Source organism: Nycticebus coucang, chromosome X (genome assembly GCF_027406575.1).
Source record: "Nycticebus coucang isolate mNycCou1 chromosome X, mNycCou1.pri, whole genome shotgun sequence".
Taxonomy (NCBI): Eukaryota; Metazoa; Chordata; class Mammalia; order Primates; family Lorisidae; genus Nycticebus; species Nycticebus coucang.
Genome location: NC_069804.1, coordinates 169,082,591 through 169,100,233, shown reverse-complemented (window position 1 = coordinate 169,100,233; position 17,643 = coordinate 169,082,591). Strand labels below are relative to the sequence as shown.

Here is a 17,643-nt window from a genome sequence, read left to right as displayed (position 1 = left end):
ACTATGTCACCCTCAGTAAAGTGCTGTGGCGTCATAGCTCACAGCAACCTCAAACTCTTGGTCTCAAGAGATCCTCTTGCCTCAGCCTCCTGAGTAGCTGGGATTACAGGTGCCCGCCACCACACCCAGATAGTTTTTCTCCATAGAAACGGAGTCTCATTCTTGCTCAAGCTAGACTCCTGAGCTCAAACAGTCCCCCTGCCTTGGCCTCCCAAAATGCTAGGATTATAGGCATGAGCCACCATGCCTGGCTGGTGTGTTATTTTTGAATATGAGTTCTGACATGGAACTAGTGCAATGCAGACAGCTAAAATATCAACAAAGTGTTTGGGAAGGGTGTGGCTAATGAATGCACAGTATGTTAATGGTTTGAGAAGTTCTGTTCTGGTCATTTTAATCTTGGTCTCACATGGGCAACCTGAGACCAAGGTGGACAATGATGAGCTGAAAGCTGTAATAGAAGTGAATTCATCTCAACCTACATGTAAATTGGCAGCAAGGTTTGACATTACTATTCTAACAATATTGGACCATTTGAAACAAATCAACAAGGTAAAGAAACCGGATAGATGTGTTCTGCATGAATTAAATGAGCATTAGGAGAGAAATTGTCTCGAAGCTTGCCTTTCTTTGCTGTTATGACATAAAGGCAAATCATTTCTATACCATATTTTTATGTGTGATAAAAAATGGATTCTTTTTAACAATCTCAAGCATTTGGCACAGTGATTGGATAAAGATGAAGTGCTAAAACATAGTCCCAAACTGAATATTCATCAAAAAAAGCTATTGGTGTCTGCTTGGTGGTTCAGCGCTGGTATTATCCACTACAGCATCATGAAACCTGGTCAGTTGATTACAGCAGGTGTCTACTGCAACCAACTGGATGACATGATGAGGATGCTTGTGATTAAGCAGCTGAGATTGGTCAATAGAGCCAGGCCGATCCTCTGGCATGACAATGCTTGACCACGTGTTGCATAAACAACTCTGCTCAAACTACAGCAGCTAGACCTGGAAACTCTGTCATCCACCAGATTGACCAGACTTTGCACCAACTGTCTACCACCTCTCCCAGGCTTTGGACTACTTGTTTCAAGGAAAAATACTTAATTCTCAACAAACTGTGGAAAATGTTTTTCTCTCTCCAGCCTTCTTCACTGCTGGTATACACAAGCTACTGTTAAGATGGCAAAACAGAATCAATAGTTTATCATACTTTCAGTAATTATACTTCTTGTTTGAGACATAATAAACTAAACTTCTGATTAGAAATCATAAATTTCACATTTAATGACCTAAATAGCAGTCAGTGAATTAAAGGGTCCCTTAGAGCATAAAATGGCATAATCTGAATATTTAGTGCATTGAAGAATCCCAGTAAAATGAAATAAATGACGTTATAATGATGAGGATATTTATTATGCCTTTTTATGTGTCAGGCACTATATTACACCATGCAGTGGGCATGGGATGAGTAAGTCTTTGAAGAGTGTCATACAGTCCTTGTTATCTGGGAACTTATGAGCTCATTGACAGAAGTCAAGATATAGGCAATTGGAAGTGTACTAGTAACTTACTACTATATTCAAGAAATTTTTAGAGACATAAACTTTTCTTGCCTGCACTGTTTTCCTTCAGCATTGTCAGTATCACTACTAGAATGAAGGCAAGAGTAAGATCTGAAAATCTTTTGGAAACTAACCAAGGCTAAAGTCTTTTGTGTATTACTGCCTGGGAGAGAAAAGACTAGGTCCTGTTTCACATGTAGAAAAAGTTGGGAGCATGTCGGGAGGAAAAGGCCAGTTTTTCTTACCTGTTCTTCCTTAACACAGGTGTTTCAGAATGTTGTGGCATGATAGGGATTCTGGGTGGACAGCTGATGCTGCCCAGTGATATTTGTTGTTTGGGAGTAAAACTGAATATTTGCAACAGCTAACTCATTGTTTGTTTCTTGACTGGAGAAGACCGTGACAAAACATTTAAGGATGTTGTTCCTGACAGGCATCTCAATATCGCATTGTAATGGTCCAAATGTTAAATTTATAGGAAGCAGAAAAATCACGTGTGCTTGGTATAGATTAGAACAGTTTTAGTGTTAAGTTGTTGGACAAATCATTGACTTTTTTTTTTTTAAATTTCAGATTAATATGAGGGTACAAATGTTCAGGTTACATTGTTTCATTTCTAAGGAAAAATTCAAATTGTAGTTGAGCCCTTCACCCAGGAGGCATGCTGAACACCATCACATTGTGCACAGTAGGTGAGATCCTGCCAATCATCCTCTATTCCCTCACTCCAAAACCCTATTCTGGTCTGTCATAGACAAACTTAGGGAGCAGAACAGATTTGGTCCAAAATTCATTCTGGAATTCTCATTCCAGATCTTTTACTGTTTAACAAAGCACCTTAAAACTGTGTAGCTTAAAACAATAACCAATTTGCTCACAGTTTAGTGAGTCAGGAATTTGGACTGTGTGCAGCAGGGATGGCTCTTTTCTGCTCTATGAATTCTGGATCCTTGCAGCTTAAATGGCTGGGAGATGGCTGAGATAATTATCTGGGCTCATAGATCCGGAGCCCCACTTCTTGCTGTTAGCTGGTTCCTCAGTTCTCCTTCACATTGGCTTCTTTATATGGTGAGCTTGGGCTTTGTCACAAGATGGGTCCCAGGTGTCTGACTTTTGACATGGTCCCCGGTTTCCCTTAAAGAGAAGGGGAGGCTGCAAATTTTCTTACAGGCTAGGCCTAGAACTGACATACATCACTTTGGCCACAATCTGTTGGCAAAAGCAAGTCACAGGCCAGCCTGGATTAAAGGGGAAGGGACATAGACATTTGCTCTGTAGGGTGGAGTACTGGCATATATACAGGATTAGAAGAAATTTTTTTTGGCTGCTATTTTAGTTACTATTGGTACATAGCATATTGCCCTAAAACTTAGCAGCTAAAAACAAATTAAAAATGGAAAACATTTCATTTTGCTTACAACTTTATGGGCCAGGAAGTTAAGAGGGAGGTCTACTTAGTAGTTCTCCCTGAGGGGTCTCTCAGATGTCATCTGGGGCTGCAGTCATCTGGTGATTTGATTGAGTGATTTGAAGGGTCTCTCCCTTGTCTGACAAGTCATGATGGCTGTTGTAGGGGAGCTCCACTAAGACTGTCAACTCGGGAGGCTAGATGTGAACTCTCTAGTATGGTGGTCTCATGGTGGGCAAATTTTGTACATGATGGCTGGCTTTCCCTGGAGCAAATGCCCCACGAGGGCCAGGCAGAAGCCACAAGGCTTTTTATAACCAAGCCCAAAAGTAATAGAGAATCATGTCCACCAAACTCTATAGGTTGAAGTAGTTATAAGCCCAGTCAGGATGAAGTGGGAGAGGACATACTGCCTACCTCTTGATGGCTATTTTTTTAAAAACTGCTACACTGGCCATCTTTAGTGATTATCTTTCCTAGCTCTTATGTTACAGACAGCCACCAACTCAATGTGAGATTCAGATGGAAAGAAACCTTAAATCATGATGTACATGAACACTGCAAGGTTTGAACCAGAAATAAATACCTTTCAAAGCTCTAGCATTTAGATCCAAAACTTTAAATTGCTGAGACATGAGCTTAAAAATTAAAGCAATTGCCAACTCCCAGATCTTGGCCCTGTGGGCTTTTCTTTACCTCCGGTACCTGGGCTGGAGGTATAGCTTGAACTGGCTTTCTGCTGTGAAGTGTTCCCACAAATGAAATACATATTCTGTCCAGTAGGAAGCTGTCTTGTCACTAAAACATCTAATTTGGTGGTGACAGATGACAATGTCTCTATGCTCAGGTAGTACAAAACTGCCAGAAAAAGTCCTTAGTGTATGTGTTTTATCCTCTGTGCTCCTGCTCACTCCACCCTTACCCTTCAGCACAGACGGTGGAAGCACATAGACTCTTGCCCAAAAACATTTCTTAGAGCCGCTGGAAGATGAGCATGCCTAGAATCCAGAGGCTAGTTGTCTTGAAGCATTTGGGGACTAGCAGGAAACTGACACTGATAGGGTCAAAAAAGTAAGACTCCCAGGATCTTCTCCACTTTACTGCCAAAGACCCAAGCCTCTGCCCCTTACTCCAGAAAATACCCCAGCCCTCTTTAGAGGCATGTCTATGCAGCATTTTCTTTTAGAATATTGCTTTAATTCCAGGACTAAATTACTCTACCACATAGAATGACCCCGCATCCTGCTGTTCTGTCAGATGTATGGAATTCTTTCTCACAAGCACAGCAGAGATAGGAGGGGACATTTTTTGCCATAGTGATAAGCAGAGAGGGCAAATTGCTACATTGAAAACCGAGGCTACTTTCATTCAGTGGAATGAGGGGAGTGGATGTGGATAAGGAAGGGAACTAAGCCTGGGCTTTACTGAGATGCTATAAGACTGAGTCCTTTTGGTGACGGGGAAAGGTCCTTTCCCTGATCACCCTCCCACAGATATCAGATCCTCTTCCAGTTAACCATTCTGCATTACCAAGTAGCTTCGGGTATGGACACAGGGGCACACCTTTTTCTGAGCCGATAGCAACAGCACTGTGTTTATATTAAACATCTCATGGGGCTTTGAAGAGGGGCAGGCTCCATTCCTTCCACAAAACAGGTTTCCAGTAACTGACCTCCTTAGCAAGGTATGTTTAGATGAGATTTCTTGTCCCTGCAAGGTCTTTAGAAGCTATGTTTAGATGAGATTGCTTGTCCCTGCACTTGAATATTCATAATCCTTGGTCTCTAGCATGAATGCCCTTGTGATGGCATTGATTTGTTTCCATGTGGACACAAACTACTATATTGTTCTTGCATGAGGTGTCTATTTCCTTTATCTTCTGATTTTTGCTTTTTTTCCCCCAAAGTAGTCTACAGCAAAGAAACACACTTTATTTTGCTTGTTTGTGTTCATGGACAGACAGACTCCACTAATACTCCCAAGCAGACATCTCCTCAACTCACCTTGATTGTATTAACCAACCTAGGTTTAGCCATTTTTTGACTATTAGTGTGTTTCAAGGAGCAAAATAATACCTGGCTCTCAGCTGGAAATTACCTTTGCTGGAGATGCCATTGATGACAGGGGTTGGCGGGTAGACAGGGCTCATCTTGTCTGTGCAGAGAATTTTCCTGGAAGTCTTCATGTGGCAGGAAAGCTGAGACACTGGTATGCACATAGATACCATGCTTAATGTCTCCCAAGACAGACACTGACCCTTTTCCCAAAATAAGGTCTTGTTGTTCATTGGGGAGATGTGGACAAAGGTAACGTTCTCTTTGTGTACACAAGAGGGTTGTGTGTGTGTGTGTCCATGCACACATGCGTGTTTGAATGGGCCAAATTGGAAAATTTGAGGACTTAGGAGTTGGGATTAGCAGACAGGTCCACTGAAATGTGCCTCCCTCATCTTTTTAAGAGGCTGATAGACGTGTTGAGAGACCATGTGGTATAATAGAATGCTGGTTTTAGAGACATATGCACCTTATTGCCTATCCTGGCTTCCCTAGTTTGCTATTCAGGCTCTATCACTTACCAGCTGTGTGACCTCCTTCAAATCACTCAACCTATCTGAGCTTCATTTTCCTCATTTGTAAGATGGAAATAACAACAGTACCAACACATTCTTAGTGATGTTGTGAAGTTGAAATAAAATAATGATATAAAGCATTTAGCTTGCTGCTTGGCACAGGGGAGATGCTAAATCAATAGTAACTTCTATGTGATATAAATTAATAACTCTTTACCCCTTCCTCTAAACTCATCCAAGTATCCACCCCTTTTAATTCCAGTCATTTGAAGAGAAAGTCCTTCCTTCCCACATCACTAATATTAATTAATGGTCTAACCTTGGAGTGGATAATCACATTGTGTCATCAAGCTCCAGATTATTAGATATTATTTACAAGAAAAATAGGCCTCTAGTTCCTCCCAGACGGAGGACAGAGGCTGCAAATTGAGTTTAGAAGGTTGTCGACCTTTAGACCCAGGCTGGCAGCAGGGGCAGCCCACACTCCTGGTCTTGAAAGCTACAGCAGGCTCTTGTAATTGAGTTACCGCCTGGGTTTCAACAGGGCTAATCCATCTATGTGATTTCTTCGCCTGGTTTAATGCCATTAACAAAACCTAATTAAGAAGTGGGTGGGGGCTGAGTGGGACCGGGAAACGGATTTTATGCATGGGAGTCACCACCCTGTCTCTGTGGCCAGGCTTAAACCTAAGGTCTGATTAATGGACGGCTCTGAGGACCAAGTCCTGCTAGTGGCCACCTCAGTCCCTTAACAGAGCACTGCACGCCCAGAAAAGGCCATCGCAAAGAGTTTCCCAGGATGCCACAGGGGCTAATTAATACTTGACTACCCTGTTTCCTCCCCTTTTCCTTTTTTGGACTTTTTCGCCTTCCCCATTTGCCCCCTGTAGAATTTCTGAGCAGTTTTCCGTGTAATTCTAATCTAATCTTCAGGGTCCTTTCCTGTGTTTTGTAACATGTATGCCCCAGGAAACATGTCGATGCTACTTATTCCTTTTCGGCACTCGTCCCCAATCCCAATTTACCCCATTTGCCATGATGGGTTGTTCATCCTGGGTGGTGGTCACTCTTTACATCTAGTTTGCCAACCGGAGCGACCAGCCCTAGGAGGAGGGGCCTGCGGGTGGGGGTGGGAGGTGGCAGCCGCCGTGGTCAGTTTCACTCTCTGCCTTAGTGACACCCAGATCCCAGAGCGCCCTTTTCTCCTCCCGGAGAGTCCGGCTGTCTCAACTTGGGCAGCTGGTCGGAGGCGAAGAGTCAGCGACTCCCAGACGGAGATTCCACTGCTTGGTGCAGACAGTTGCCAACAGCGGAGTCCCCAAAGTGTAGGTGGCAACCGGCGCCGGCCCGGGCAGCCCAGCTGAGAGGCAAGCGCTGGGAGTAGAGGGAGTAACGGGGTGTGTGCTTGGGGCCACCCGGCTTTGATCTCCACCGCTGGCCCACCCCAGTGGCGCCCGCGGGCCCTGCCTGCCCCGGAGGGGTTGGGGAACGCCCGGCCAACACGCTTGCTTGCACTCCTTGGGGCTCGCCTAGGTTTTGCCAACCGGCTGCTGACGTCGGCGCGCCCCTGCCGAGCTCTCCTTTTACTACAGCCGGCAGGCGGCTTTGTGGGGCCCCGCCTTCGCCAGCCCCCACCCCCCGCGTGCCCACACCTTGCCGTTTATATAGAATGCGCCGCGGTGTTGATTCGCGGCTCTCTGGGACCTGAGAGTTCTTTGGAAGGAGAGCGCGAGCGAGGGAGCGGGCGAGCTCCAAGGGGGTGTGGGTGTAGGGAGAGAGAGCAGGTAAGGGCCATCGGTTCCCGCTCCTCCGCGGGAGAACAACTCGGGTCCCCTTTTTGGAAAAATAATAGGAACCCAAATGGATTAAGCAGAAAAAAAGAGGCAACCCTCCTCTCCCGATTCCCCGCGGGCGAAAAGCTGCGCGGCTCTGCGGTGTAACAGGCTCACACGTTGCTCATCACATGTTCAAACATTTCCCTTTCGGGGAGGCTCGTTATTTTTAAGTGAATATTTTCGTCTTTGTTTTGATTTTTTTAAACCTTCCTCGGGGTTTTATTTTGATTGAGTTGGCGGCCCGCAGCGCAGTGGGAGAGGCGGACGAAAGCAGCCCGCCAGTGCGCGGGTAGCCCACCCAGGCAACTCCCGGCGAGCGGCCCGCGCGGAGCCCGGGGAGGCCGGCGGCGAAGCCGGGGAGTCCCGGCCGCGCCTCTCGGCCGCCCAGGGGGTTGCGAGCGCGGCTCTTCGTGTGCGGGCAGGAGCGGCTGGCACCGGGCGCGGAGGAAGCGCCTTGCCGCTTTGTCTCTTCACTTCTTGAGCGCGGAGAGCGGCTCCTCCCGCTGCCGGCCGCTCCGGCTCGCGGCGGCGGCGGCTCCTCCTTCACCCCTCTCCTTTCCTCCCCACTCTCTCGTAGGCAGCGGCGGCAGCGGCAGCGGTGGGGAAAAGCGGATTCTGCCCCGAGCCACACCGAGGGAAGCTTGCGGTAGCGACTTGCCGCCCTAAGCACTCTCCCAAGTCCGGCCCCCTCGGCGAGGACTTCCGTCTTCTGGGCGAACCTTGTCAAGCAAGCTGGGATCTATGAGTGGAAAGGTGACCAAGCCCAAAGAGGAGAAAGATGCTTCTAAGGGTAAGCCCGCCAGCCGAGTCTGCCTGCTTCCCTCCCCTTGGTTTCCCTTGCCCCCTCGCGTGCGCGCTGCCCGCCAGCGGCTCCCTGCCTCCTTCTTAGAGCCTAAGCTGCCCGTGACCTCTGCGACCCCAGACCAGAAAGGGGGGGGGAGGTTAAAGCCACTGGGGAAGGGGTCTGGGTTTGTACTACTTTCCCTCCTTCCTCGCGGAATTGTCGCCCCTCGAGTGCCTCCAGCCTCTTCCACTCCCCCTCTGGACGCACGGTGGTGGCGCTGCGGGCAGACGAAGCTGCTGCAGCCCAGAGCCGCGCCGGGAACCGCGCTGTCTGCTCCCCGCCGGCCGCCTGTCTGTAACGAGTGCATGTGTGTGCGTGTGCGCAAGTGTGCATATATGTGCTGCGCGGGTGCAACATGGTGACATACTCAGGAATCTGCCCCGTTCTCAGAACCCAAGCTCGAACCCACCTCAAACCCCGTCTCCCCGCCCCCAGTGCAAACAAAGAGCCTGGCCAAGATGCAGAACCCCTCCCCCCATGCTCCTTTCCCCCTCACACTGGCTAAACCCAAACTCCCTAGCCACCCCACCTCCCGGGGAAGGCAGGAGCTTGCACCCCTTGACACGCCGAGTGCAAAAGTGAGCAATCCCTGTGCCCCGGCACCGCCCGCGCTGCGCCTCGGTAGTGAAGCCTTGCCAAGCCCTGGGAGAACAAAGGCTGCTGTCCCCTTGCCACTAGTGCCCAATGGGAGTGGGCCTCCGCGGGAGGGGGCAGTCCCCTCTCTCCGCTTGCTGGGGTTCAGCCACCTGGCCCGGGGCGCCCGACCACTGGTCCCCCCGAGTGCGCGTCTTGGCCTGGGGCCTCCCACCGGCGGGTTGGAGCGGTGCAGCAGAACCCGGCTAAGGGTGAGGAGAACTCAGGCGAAGGAAGGGGCGCCCCCTGCCCCCAGCCAATCCCAGCCTTGTCTTTCTGGGGAGCGGGATTAGTTCTGGAATGTAAACTGGAGACAGCAGCCTTGGAGACCCGGGTGGGGAGAGAGGCACAGATAAGTGGGTATGGAAGAGCAATAGAGAACAGCAGGTGCCTTAGGTGTAAGTGTTCCAAATGGGTACATAGCAGACACTGGAATGGGCTTGACTAGTCCTGGGGGCCCTAGGCACAGTGAACCGCAAGGGCGCAGGCCTATGCCCAGTCCACACTGTAGAAGTGGGGCTGTAGCGGGGATGGGGGGAAGCTCCAGCTTTCATTCATGCGGCCCACAGTTCCTCCCTCAGGCCCCTTTACCCGCCTCCTTTCCCTCTTCCTTTTTCTCATCTCCTTGCCTCTCCTCATCTTGCGGAGCTTTCTTTCCTGGGATATTCTAGGGCAGTGTCTGCCCTCCCCGCCTCTCCCCCGTGGAAAGTTGTCAAAAGTCTTCAGCTCAGGGTCTTTATCCTTGTTTGTAAATGGAGCTGTTTCTTTTCCAACTAGGCAAAGTTGTGAGGAAGACTTGGGAAGTCTGTGAGAGTTAGATCTGTTGTCTTAAGGGTCAGTGTTGCCATTGGTCTGCCTCAAGGCTAGAATTCAATTCCAAGTGAGAGTAACTTTGTAAAGTAAAACTGTAACTGTAGGTTTCCAAGGCTTTCTTAATTGTGGATAGTCTCAAACATGCCATTCATATGATAAAAGAAAATAACTTCAGGGTTTTTAAAAGGTTTTGGTTTCCACTGGGGACCCAGCACCAAATTGATCTAGGCAAGTCATTCCCCTTTTGAATCTGGGAGTATATGGAGTTAGTTTTTGGAACTTCGGTTCTTGATTTCCATCAGGTGGTCACCTAAGATTTATTTCAGGCTACCTTTGGAGATCCTGAAACCAATTCCATTCATAGAAAATGAGTTGATGTTTTAGGAATATAATTTGCAGTTGACCAGGATGTATTAACACATCTGGAAACGGGATAGGGTTCTATAATTCAAAACTGAAAATTTTTACTAGGCATATGTCATAACATTTTCTTATGTTGACTCACCACATTGAAACTGAGTACCTCTCTGTAGGAATTGGGTAATTAGCACTTGGAATTATGGTTGTAATTAGAATAAATTAGAGTAATTTTATAAGGCAACTTTTAAGAGAGAAGTTTACTTTCATGAGGCGATGGGGGAGGTTATGGCTGCAAATAGCAAGACTGCCATTTTATCCTTTCTAGTGGTTGTTAAATTTAATAATTCAAAATAGTGAATGCATAGTAGTCATTATGACTACTCATTATTTTCTCTTTTTAAGTTTGTGAGGTCTTATATGACTATATTTTAAAGACCGGTTTTTATATTAGAGGAAAGGATACCTCTATTAATCTTTTCGGCCAATAAAGTTTATTGATATTGACCATATTTATGAAGTAGTTTCATTATTTACACACTTCCTGTATTTGGGACATCTTTGAATATTTTTAGCTAAGGAAATAATTAGCATACTAGTTGTCACATAACCAGATATAGGATCAACATTTAATAGAGACTCTGCGTATACACATATTTAATTTTGAACAACGATATGAAAAATGATTGAATCCAGTCAAATAATTGAGTAACAGTTTAAATGAATTTCATATTCTATTTTCAGAGCCTACTACTCATTTAAATACAGTTTCCTATCCCCCCCATCAGTTGGGGCTCATGCCCACAGCCTATCATTAACTACATACAAAATTATTGTAGAGTATGGTGTTCCTAGGATTTTTAAAGCACAGGTAGTAGGTAATTAGTAAGTTATTTTGTTCTGCTGAATGAAATATGGATTTAAGAGCATTTATATTGCTGATGGTCTTTTTACATGACATGTTCTTCAACCCATTGGGGTTAGTAGCACTGATGGACATAATCATTTTGATAACCTTTTAAATAACGTAGCCAGATACGATAGGCTATTCTCTGTGGGAAGGGCATGAGAGTCTAAATTCTGTTTGAAACCATCAAAAAGGCCTCTTGTATAGCTAGTCACCTTTATGTATTCAGTTTTGCTTTGCATAAACTTTACAATTGGCAGATATGAATATATGGATAGTTTGGGCCTTACAGCTCTTGAACCAGAGGATTTATTTTCATTTTAGGGAAGAAGAAAACATAACTTTGACTTAGTCTTCTCCACCTTGTCACTTAAGACCTTTTGAGCAGTTCTCTGTTGGAAAAGCACTCAGTTAAGACTGTGTCTGCTTTTTTTGCAACGATTTTCCTGTGGCATCAGAAAACTTGCACCTTGCTAGAGATAAAACCAACTCTTTTGGATTAAGTCAGTGCTAGCCAATTCTTGACTTCAGAACCGTCGTTGGTTTGGACATGTTTTTTTCAACAACTCTCTCCTTTGTGCTTAGCCTGAGAGCCACCAGATCCTGTCAAGTTTCAAGGGCAGGTGGGCCATGGGTTCTCTTGGTGAGGCAACACTGGTATCAGGCTGGGCTCATGCTGGCTGCTGGATGGTAGAGGACAATTCCATGCATAGTCCAAGAAGCCAGCCACTTGCACAGCTGTTGCTGTAATGGACTGTGGTGCTCACATGCATCTTTGGTCACAGGGCCTGTTTTGTTCACCTCCCACCCTTTTCCAATAGTCTCTCTGCCCTACCTAAGAAAGACAGGGTGTTGTGGTCAGGCAGCCAGCATATCAAGGCTTGGGTCTTGAATGCCTTCCAAAGGATCATCTTGCTCTTGGTGGTTTACTATAATAGATTCATTCAAGTGTCTTTCTCAGGCTTGGGCCAGACAAAGTAGGTGTTTAGAAGTATTTTACTTACAAGATTATGTGATGTTGGTGATCTTTTATTAAAAAGTAATGATCATAATCTTTCTATTATGCAGCAACTTGTTTATTCACCTTGTCATCATGCACTTGTGGTTTTACATACAGTGTCACAAATCATGTAGTCTGTTCTGTGTTGAAGGTGGTGATGATAGCCTCATTGAGGAGGTGTGGCTAGGGAGATTTCTAATTGGAAGTGTTAGTCTGTTCCAGGGGATAGATGCAAAAGATGAGGGCACAATGTTCCCAAACCTTTTTCATTGTTGCCTATAGTGTGTAGCATCTTTGTTGACAGAGGCTGAAGCTGGAAGGGGGAGCAATTTGGGGCGTGGGTTCGGATTACTGTATCTTCTCCCTAACTTAGTATTCCTTCCTGTAAGTCTCTTTTGAGTACGGTTCAAGTCATTTAAAGGAGTTAGGATGCATCCTAGTGCTGGAGATGTGGGTGAGGTTGGAGTGGGAATGGATGTCAGATTGGGCCCTGGGTGAGAAGCAGAAAGTGAGCTGTGTGGTGAAGGAAGGGGTTGAGGCTGTGCTCACAGTAGGAGGATGTGGTGGCCTTGAGGACAGGATTAGGACTAGGGAAAGGATTGGAATCAGGGTTTGGGTGATAAGCCAGAGGGCCAATTTGTGAGGTAGTGAGTAAGAAGATGAAACTGTTAGCATTCCAGGTCTTTTTGCAGCTGTGCTGTTTTATGTCCAAATCAACTCCTCATTCTGGGAATTACAATCAACACAGAACAACCGGAATGCGTCACAGCTCTTCAAATATATCCAATAAAAAAGGCTTTCTAGTGTCTGCTTCATTATGACTTGTATTTTTGGAGTTGACAAATTTGAAAGGAATGAAAAATAATTGCCAAGATTAAACAATTGAAGGAAAAAAAACTCTACATGAATTAAAAGTACAGTGGTGGATTATCTTGTTCAGCTAAACGTTATTTTTGAAATGTGATGATTAGGCACATAATATGGTTTTAGCAATTAGTACAGAATACAAACATGTACATAGCTCATTTTCTGCAGCTAATGATTTTCATTTCCTTACCCAGAAGATACACCATCATCAAGATTTATCAGTACAGGCCGAGGAGTCCATTCCAAGCTCATTGTCCTGTGTAATGTGGTTCATCTTAGTCTTCATCGACTTGAAATGTACGTTATCTACGTGTGATATACCTGTTCCACAAACTCAGTTGAAACTTTTCTGACATTCTTTCACTTGGAATTTTATCACTTTGTTGAATGTTGTATCTTTTTTTTTTTTTTGAGACAGAGTCTCACTATATTTGCCCTTGGTAGAGTGCTGTGGCATCACAGCTCACAGCAACCTCAAACTCTTGGGCTTAAGCGATGCTCTTGCCTCAGCCTCCCAAGTAGCTAGAACTACAGGTGCCTGCATAACGCCCAACTATTTTTTGTTGCAGTTGTCATCGTTGTTTAGCTGGCCCGGGGTGGGTTCGAACTGGCTACCCTCAGTGTATGTGGCTGGCGCTGTAACCACTGTGCTATGGGTACAGAGCCGAATGTTGTACCTTGATGAAACATTTCCTGGGGTGTGGATTTCCAGGCAAATGCACTAATTTCCTAAAGAAAGTGAAACAACACATTATAGTTATTATGACCACCACTCCAGCTCTCAAGTCCAATTTCTTAAATTGGATAGCCATTTTTTTTTCCTTTAAAGCAGTATTGTCCAGGGTATGAATTCTGAAAATGAGGGTTTTATATTAGAAAAGAGATAAATTCTTGATTCTTTGGCCTCAGTGGAAACATGAAGGACTATTTTATCATGGGATCTGGGTTGTAATAAACATTGAGTCTAAATTACAATTACTATATGTTGAGATTACTGTAAAGCCTTTCTCATGGCCTGTTCTTGTCTCAGCCCTTTGAAATTACTTTTACCATTGATTTCCAAATTGGAATAGTGTTAGTGTTACTGGCTAATGACCTTCCCCATGGGCAAATGGCAGAGGGGAGTAGGTGTCCTTGCTGATTCTTTCAAATCTGGCAGCACTCTTGGCTTCTGTTAGTGTACAGTTCTGGTTGACATTCTAGGGAGTCTAGCAGGGCTGGCCTGAGCTAAGTGGCTTGCTTGGCCTGCCTCCAGAGACATCAGATTTGGTATGGACAATTGCTATTTGGCCCAAAGGAATTCCCAGTTGTACATATCTGTTCTTCTTTCTAGATCCTGTAAGTAGAGCCTGGGAAGAAAGAAAAATTCTTCTGGTTAAATACAGGCCTGGTCAGAGGCTGAATTAGAGAAAAGTTAAAGTTTTAAAAATAGTACAAACCCAATTTCCTTTTTTGTAATTGAAGTTTACCTGCAGTATCATGCAGAAATCTTAAGTGTGCATCTTGATGATTTTTGACAAATATTTACATTCATGTAATCAACACTAAAATGAAGACATAGAATATTCTCGTCACTCCAAAAAGTTCTCTCATGCCCCTTTCTAGACTTTCTCCCCATCTAAGGCAAGTACTATTTTAATTTCTATCATCATCTATTAGTTTTGCCTGTATGCACTCTTTGGTTTCTAACACACCTACCCACCTCGCCTTCCCACACACTCCCTTCCCCATTGTTACCCCCTCTGATTTCTTGGAACACCTGAAGCCTGTCCCACACCAGGACACTCAATAGGGTCTTGTACCTGGTTGGGCTACTAAGAGTAGCTGTTGAATGACCTAGGCAAGGTAGGGAATTACTTTAATGTATGTTTTATCATTTAATAATGATAATAATAATGAACAGTGATGACATTGCTATGGTAAGCTTCTAAATTATTGCACATTTACTGTTTACTATGCAAACATTATTTTTACAGATACTATATCTTATTTAATCCTCATGACAGCTAACTAAAGTACAGTAGCTGTTAAGGCTTATGGACTATAGAGACAAGAAAATTGAAGTTTATGGAGTTTGTGTAGCTTGTATGAGTTAATAGAGCTAATGGTTTGTAAATTACTAGCACAGTTGCTTGGCCTTGTAGTTATCAATGACTGTTGAATGCAAATACAGTGTACCTATCAAAATTCATTGGTACAATGCTCTGCTCACTTCCTGTTTTGTTATATCTGATAGAGAAAGGCTTCATCAGAGCCTTTTGCTGGCTTAATCTGATAGATACCTGGGGATATTTATATTTCACCCAAGTATTGCTGGAGGCAGAATTTTCACTCAAAGGAACCAATCTTTAATGGTTGACTTTCTAATATCTACATAAATTGGGGAATTTTGTTTGGGGTCCCTAAAATAATAGTATTTCATAAGCACTGACTATATGACAGTTATTTGACATGCAGTATTGCATGGCATCTTCATAACAATTTCTGGAGGCTAGATATCCATACTATTTCTATTTGGCAGATGAGGAAACTGAATCTCAGAGACTAGGGCCACACTGAGGTCATTCATCTAGTAAAATTGGTGGAGTGAGGATCTGAGCCAGATTTGATTGGCTCCAATCTACTGCCTAACCACCAACCACTACGTTATACTGCCTGCCTAGGCAACACAACTGATTCTTTTCTAATCCAGTTTTGCACAAAGTAAAAAGTTATTTTCATTCACCAAAATGGACATAATTAGGAAGAATATGCCTATATAAATGCATGGTTGCTCTAGGGCTATTGTCTTTGTTTAGCTGAACACATCTCTATGCATTTCTTGGGTGGCTTTTCTAGACCAGGCACTGTGCTGAACCTTGACATACAGAGATGAAAAAAACCCCATCTTAAGAGTGCCATTTCTTTTTCCCTTTGGCCTTGGACATTCTGGCTTTTCACTTTCCAATGTGCATCTCACCTCACTTGGCCATTCTCTTGAACTATCACTACAGGTCACTGGCCACGTGATTGTGGCCTTCATGATTTCATCATTTTCCAGTCTGAAATTAATGGTACTTTTTTTTCTGGAACTGTATCTGAAAGCTTGGTTCACCTGTGTTCTCAAGATTACACTTCCTCTTAATTCACTGTTGAGTAAAAACTCCACTTGTTTATTTTATTTTTCGTTACATGGCATATGCTTACAGTATGTCTCTCATCAGAATCATATGTCTCAATCGCTTCTCGGCCTTTTGGCTAAGATCAAGTGCAGAATCATGTCTCATTTCCCTTCTCTGCTTTTCTCTTTCAACCTTACCCTGTTCTCCCTTCCTCTCTCCCTTCCCTTTTTACCCTCCCTGCCTTCCTTGTCAACAGTTGTCAGTGATTTTATTAACCAAATGGGATTCCTTAGGGTATTTTGGGCTCATTGAGGGATTTTCATTTCAGGATTTTTCTCCTTTAATAGCCATATTAATTGCAGTGAAAGAAATGCCCCCTGTCCAAAGTGCAGCTCCATGGTTTCCCTACTTATATAACTCATTTTAAATGGAAAAATAAAAAAGTGCGAGCTTTAGTTTTTTATCCTATTTATGCTGCCTTCAGTTAGATAATATTTCCAAAAATATATCTTGTTAACAGAGACACACGCCTTGAACAAGCATATTAATTATAGTTCTCAAAGTTGGGAATCATTTAGTGTTTCTCTGTGCTGCAGAACCTATGTTTAACAGCTGTAATTAACAGTTGACTGGTCTATTGCATAGCTATAGGTAAGTTTAATAACAAACATGAAACCCAGTTCTCAAAACTCTCTCCAAATAATGTAGATAGCATTTTTACTGCTCTGAAACTGAGGGTAAGTAAACAGCTAGAGTTCTTAAAATATTTATCTTGCTGTTCAAAGCAGAAGTAAACAACCTAAAGAAGGCAGGCTGAGTGCAGTTCTTGAAAATGCCCATAGATATTTTCAGAATCTTCTTTCAACCATGACTTTGAAAGTATTGAGAATTGACCTGCTTATTTTGCCTTTGATTCTCTATGGATATGCTTGCCTCTCCCCTTGGGGGGCTTTATTGAACATTAAGGCTGCCAAGAGCTCTTGAATTTGCGAGTGGTTTTCGGAGCTCTGCGAACAACGCGAGCCATTCTCTTGGAAACAGGGCAGGGTGCTGCTAGATGCTCTCATTCCAGGGAACATTTGTTTTCTGACTAGTTTGGGGGCCGGACGATCACACCGAGCGGTCTGGTCAACCAGCGTCTCTCCGTTGCTGTGAGTCTGGCAGGCGGGTTGATTACAAACCTTAGTGTGCTCATTAACCTCGTGATGTGGCAGCTGCCTAAAAAAGAAACACGGAAAAGTTGTGTCACCGAAGGTGAAACTTGGCGAAGAGCTGCTTGGCGCCGGGCATGACAAAGCTTCTTCCGGGCGACGGCGGCGGTGGGCAGCGGGGGGTTTTGCCCGCCTGCCCTTAGTGCCCACAGCCCGGCTGGCTCTCGTGGAGGCGCCGCAAAGGGAGCGAGGCCGGGGCCAGGACGCTGGTGGCGGCTGTAGACGCGTGAGAGTCCGGGCGCCCTGATGCAGCCCGCGGCCTCGCGGTCCAGACTTTGCAGCCAATGGGAGGCAGCGTTAAGATGGTGGCGGCCGGAGCGGTGCTGCGGGTGGCTCAGCGGGTGGAGGGAGGCGCGCCTCCACCTATCCAGGCGCCCTTGCTCTTGTTACACCAAACCCCCTCGGCAGACGCCTCAAAGGCAGACACAGAAAGCCAAGATCCCAATCAGAGCCTTGAAGTCGCGATTTGGCCAACGCAAAAGCTTTGCTTTCTCTGTCTTCCAGTTAATGCTAATTCGGTTTTAGTT

The 17,643-nt window shown here is 44.9% G+C and overlaps 1 protein-coding gene across 5 annotated transcripts in view; it reads left to right on the top strand.

The window, feature by feature from the left end:
- Window positions 1–17,643, top strand: part of FGF13 (fibroblast growth factor 13) — a 743,931-nt gene that overhangs the window by 171,065 nt on the left and 555,223 nt on the right. For 2 of the 5 annotated variants that reach the window (XM_053580098.1, XM_053580097.1), the window contains exon 2: window positions 7,961–8,173. In XM_053580098.1, the coding sequence (XP_053436073.1) occupies window positions 8,125–8,173 (49 nt within the window). In that variant the 5' untranslated portion in view covers window positions 7,961–8,124. Of the gene's footprint in view, window positions 1–6,853; window positions 6,874–7,206; window positions 7,333–7,960; window positions 8,174–17,643 lie in introns of those variants that run through there. The other 3 variants (XM_053580099.1, XM_053580096.1, XM_053580101.1) reach the window with 3 other exon arrangements.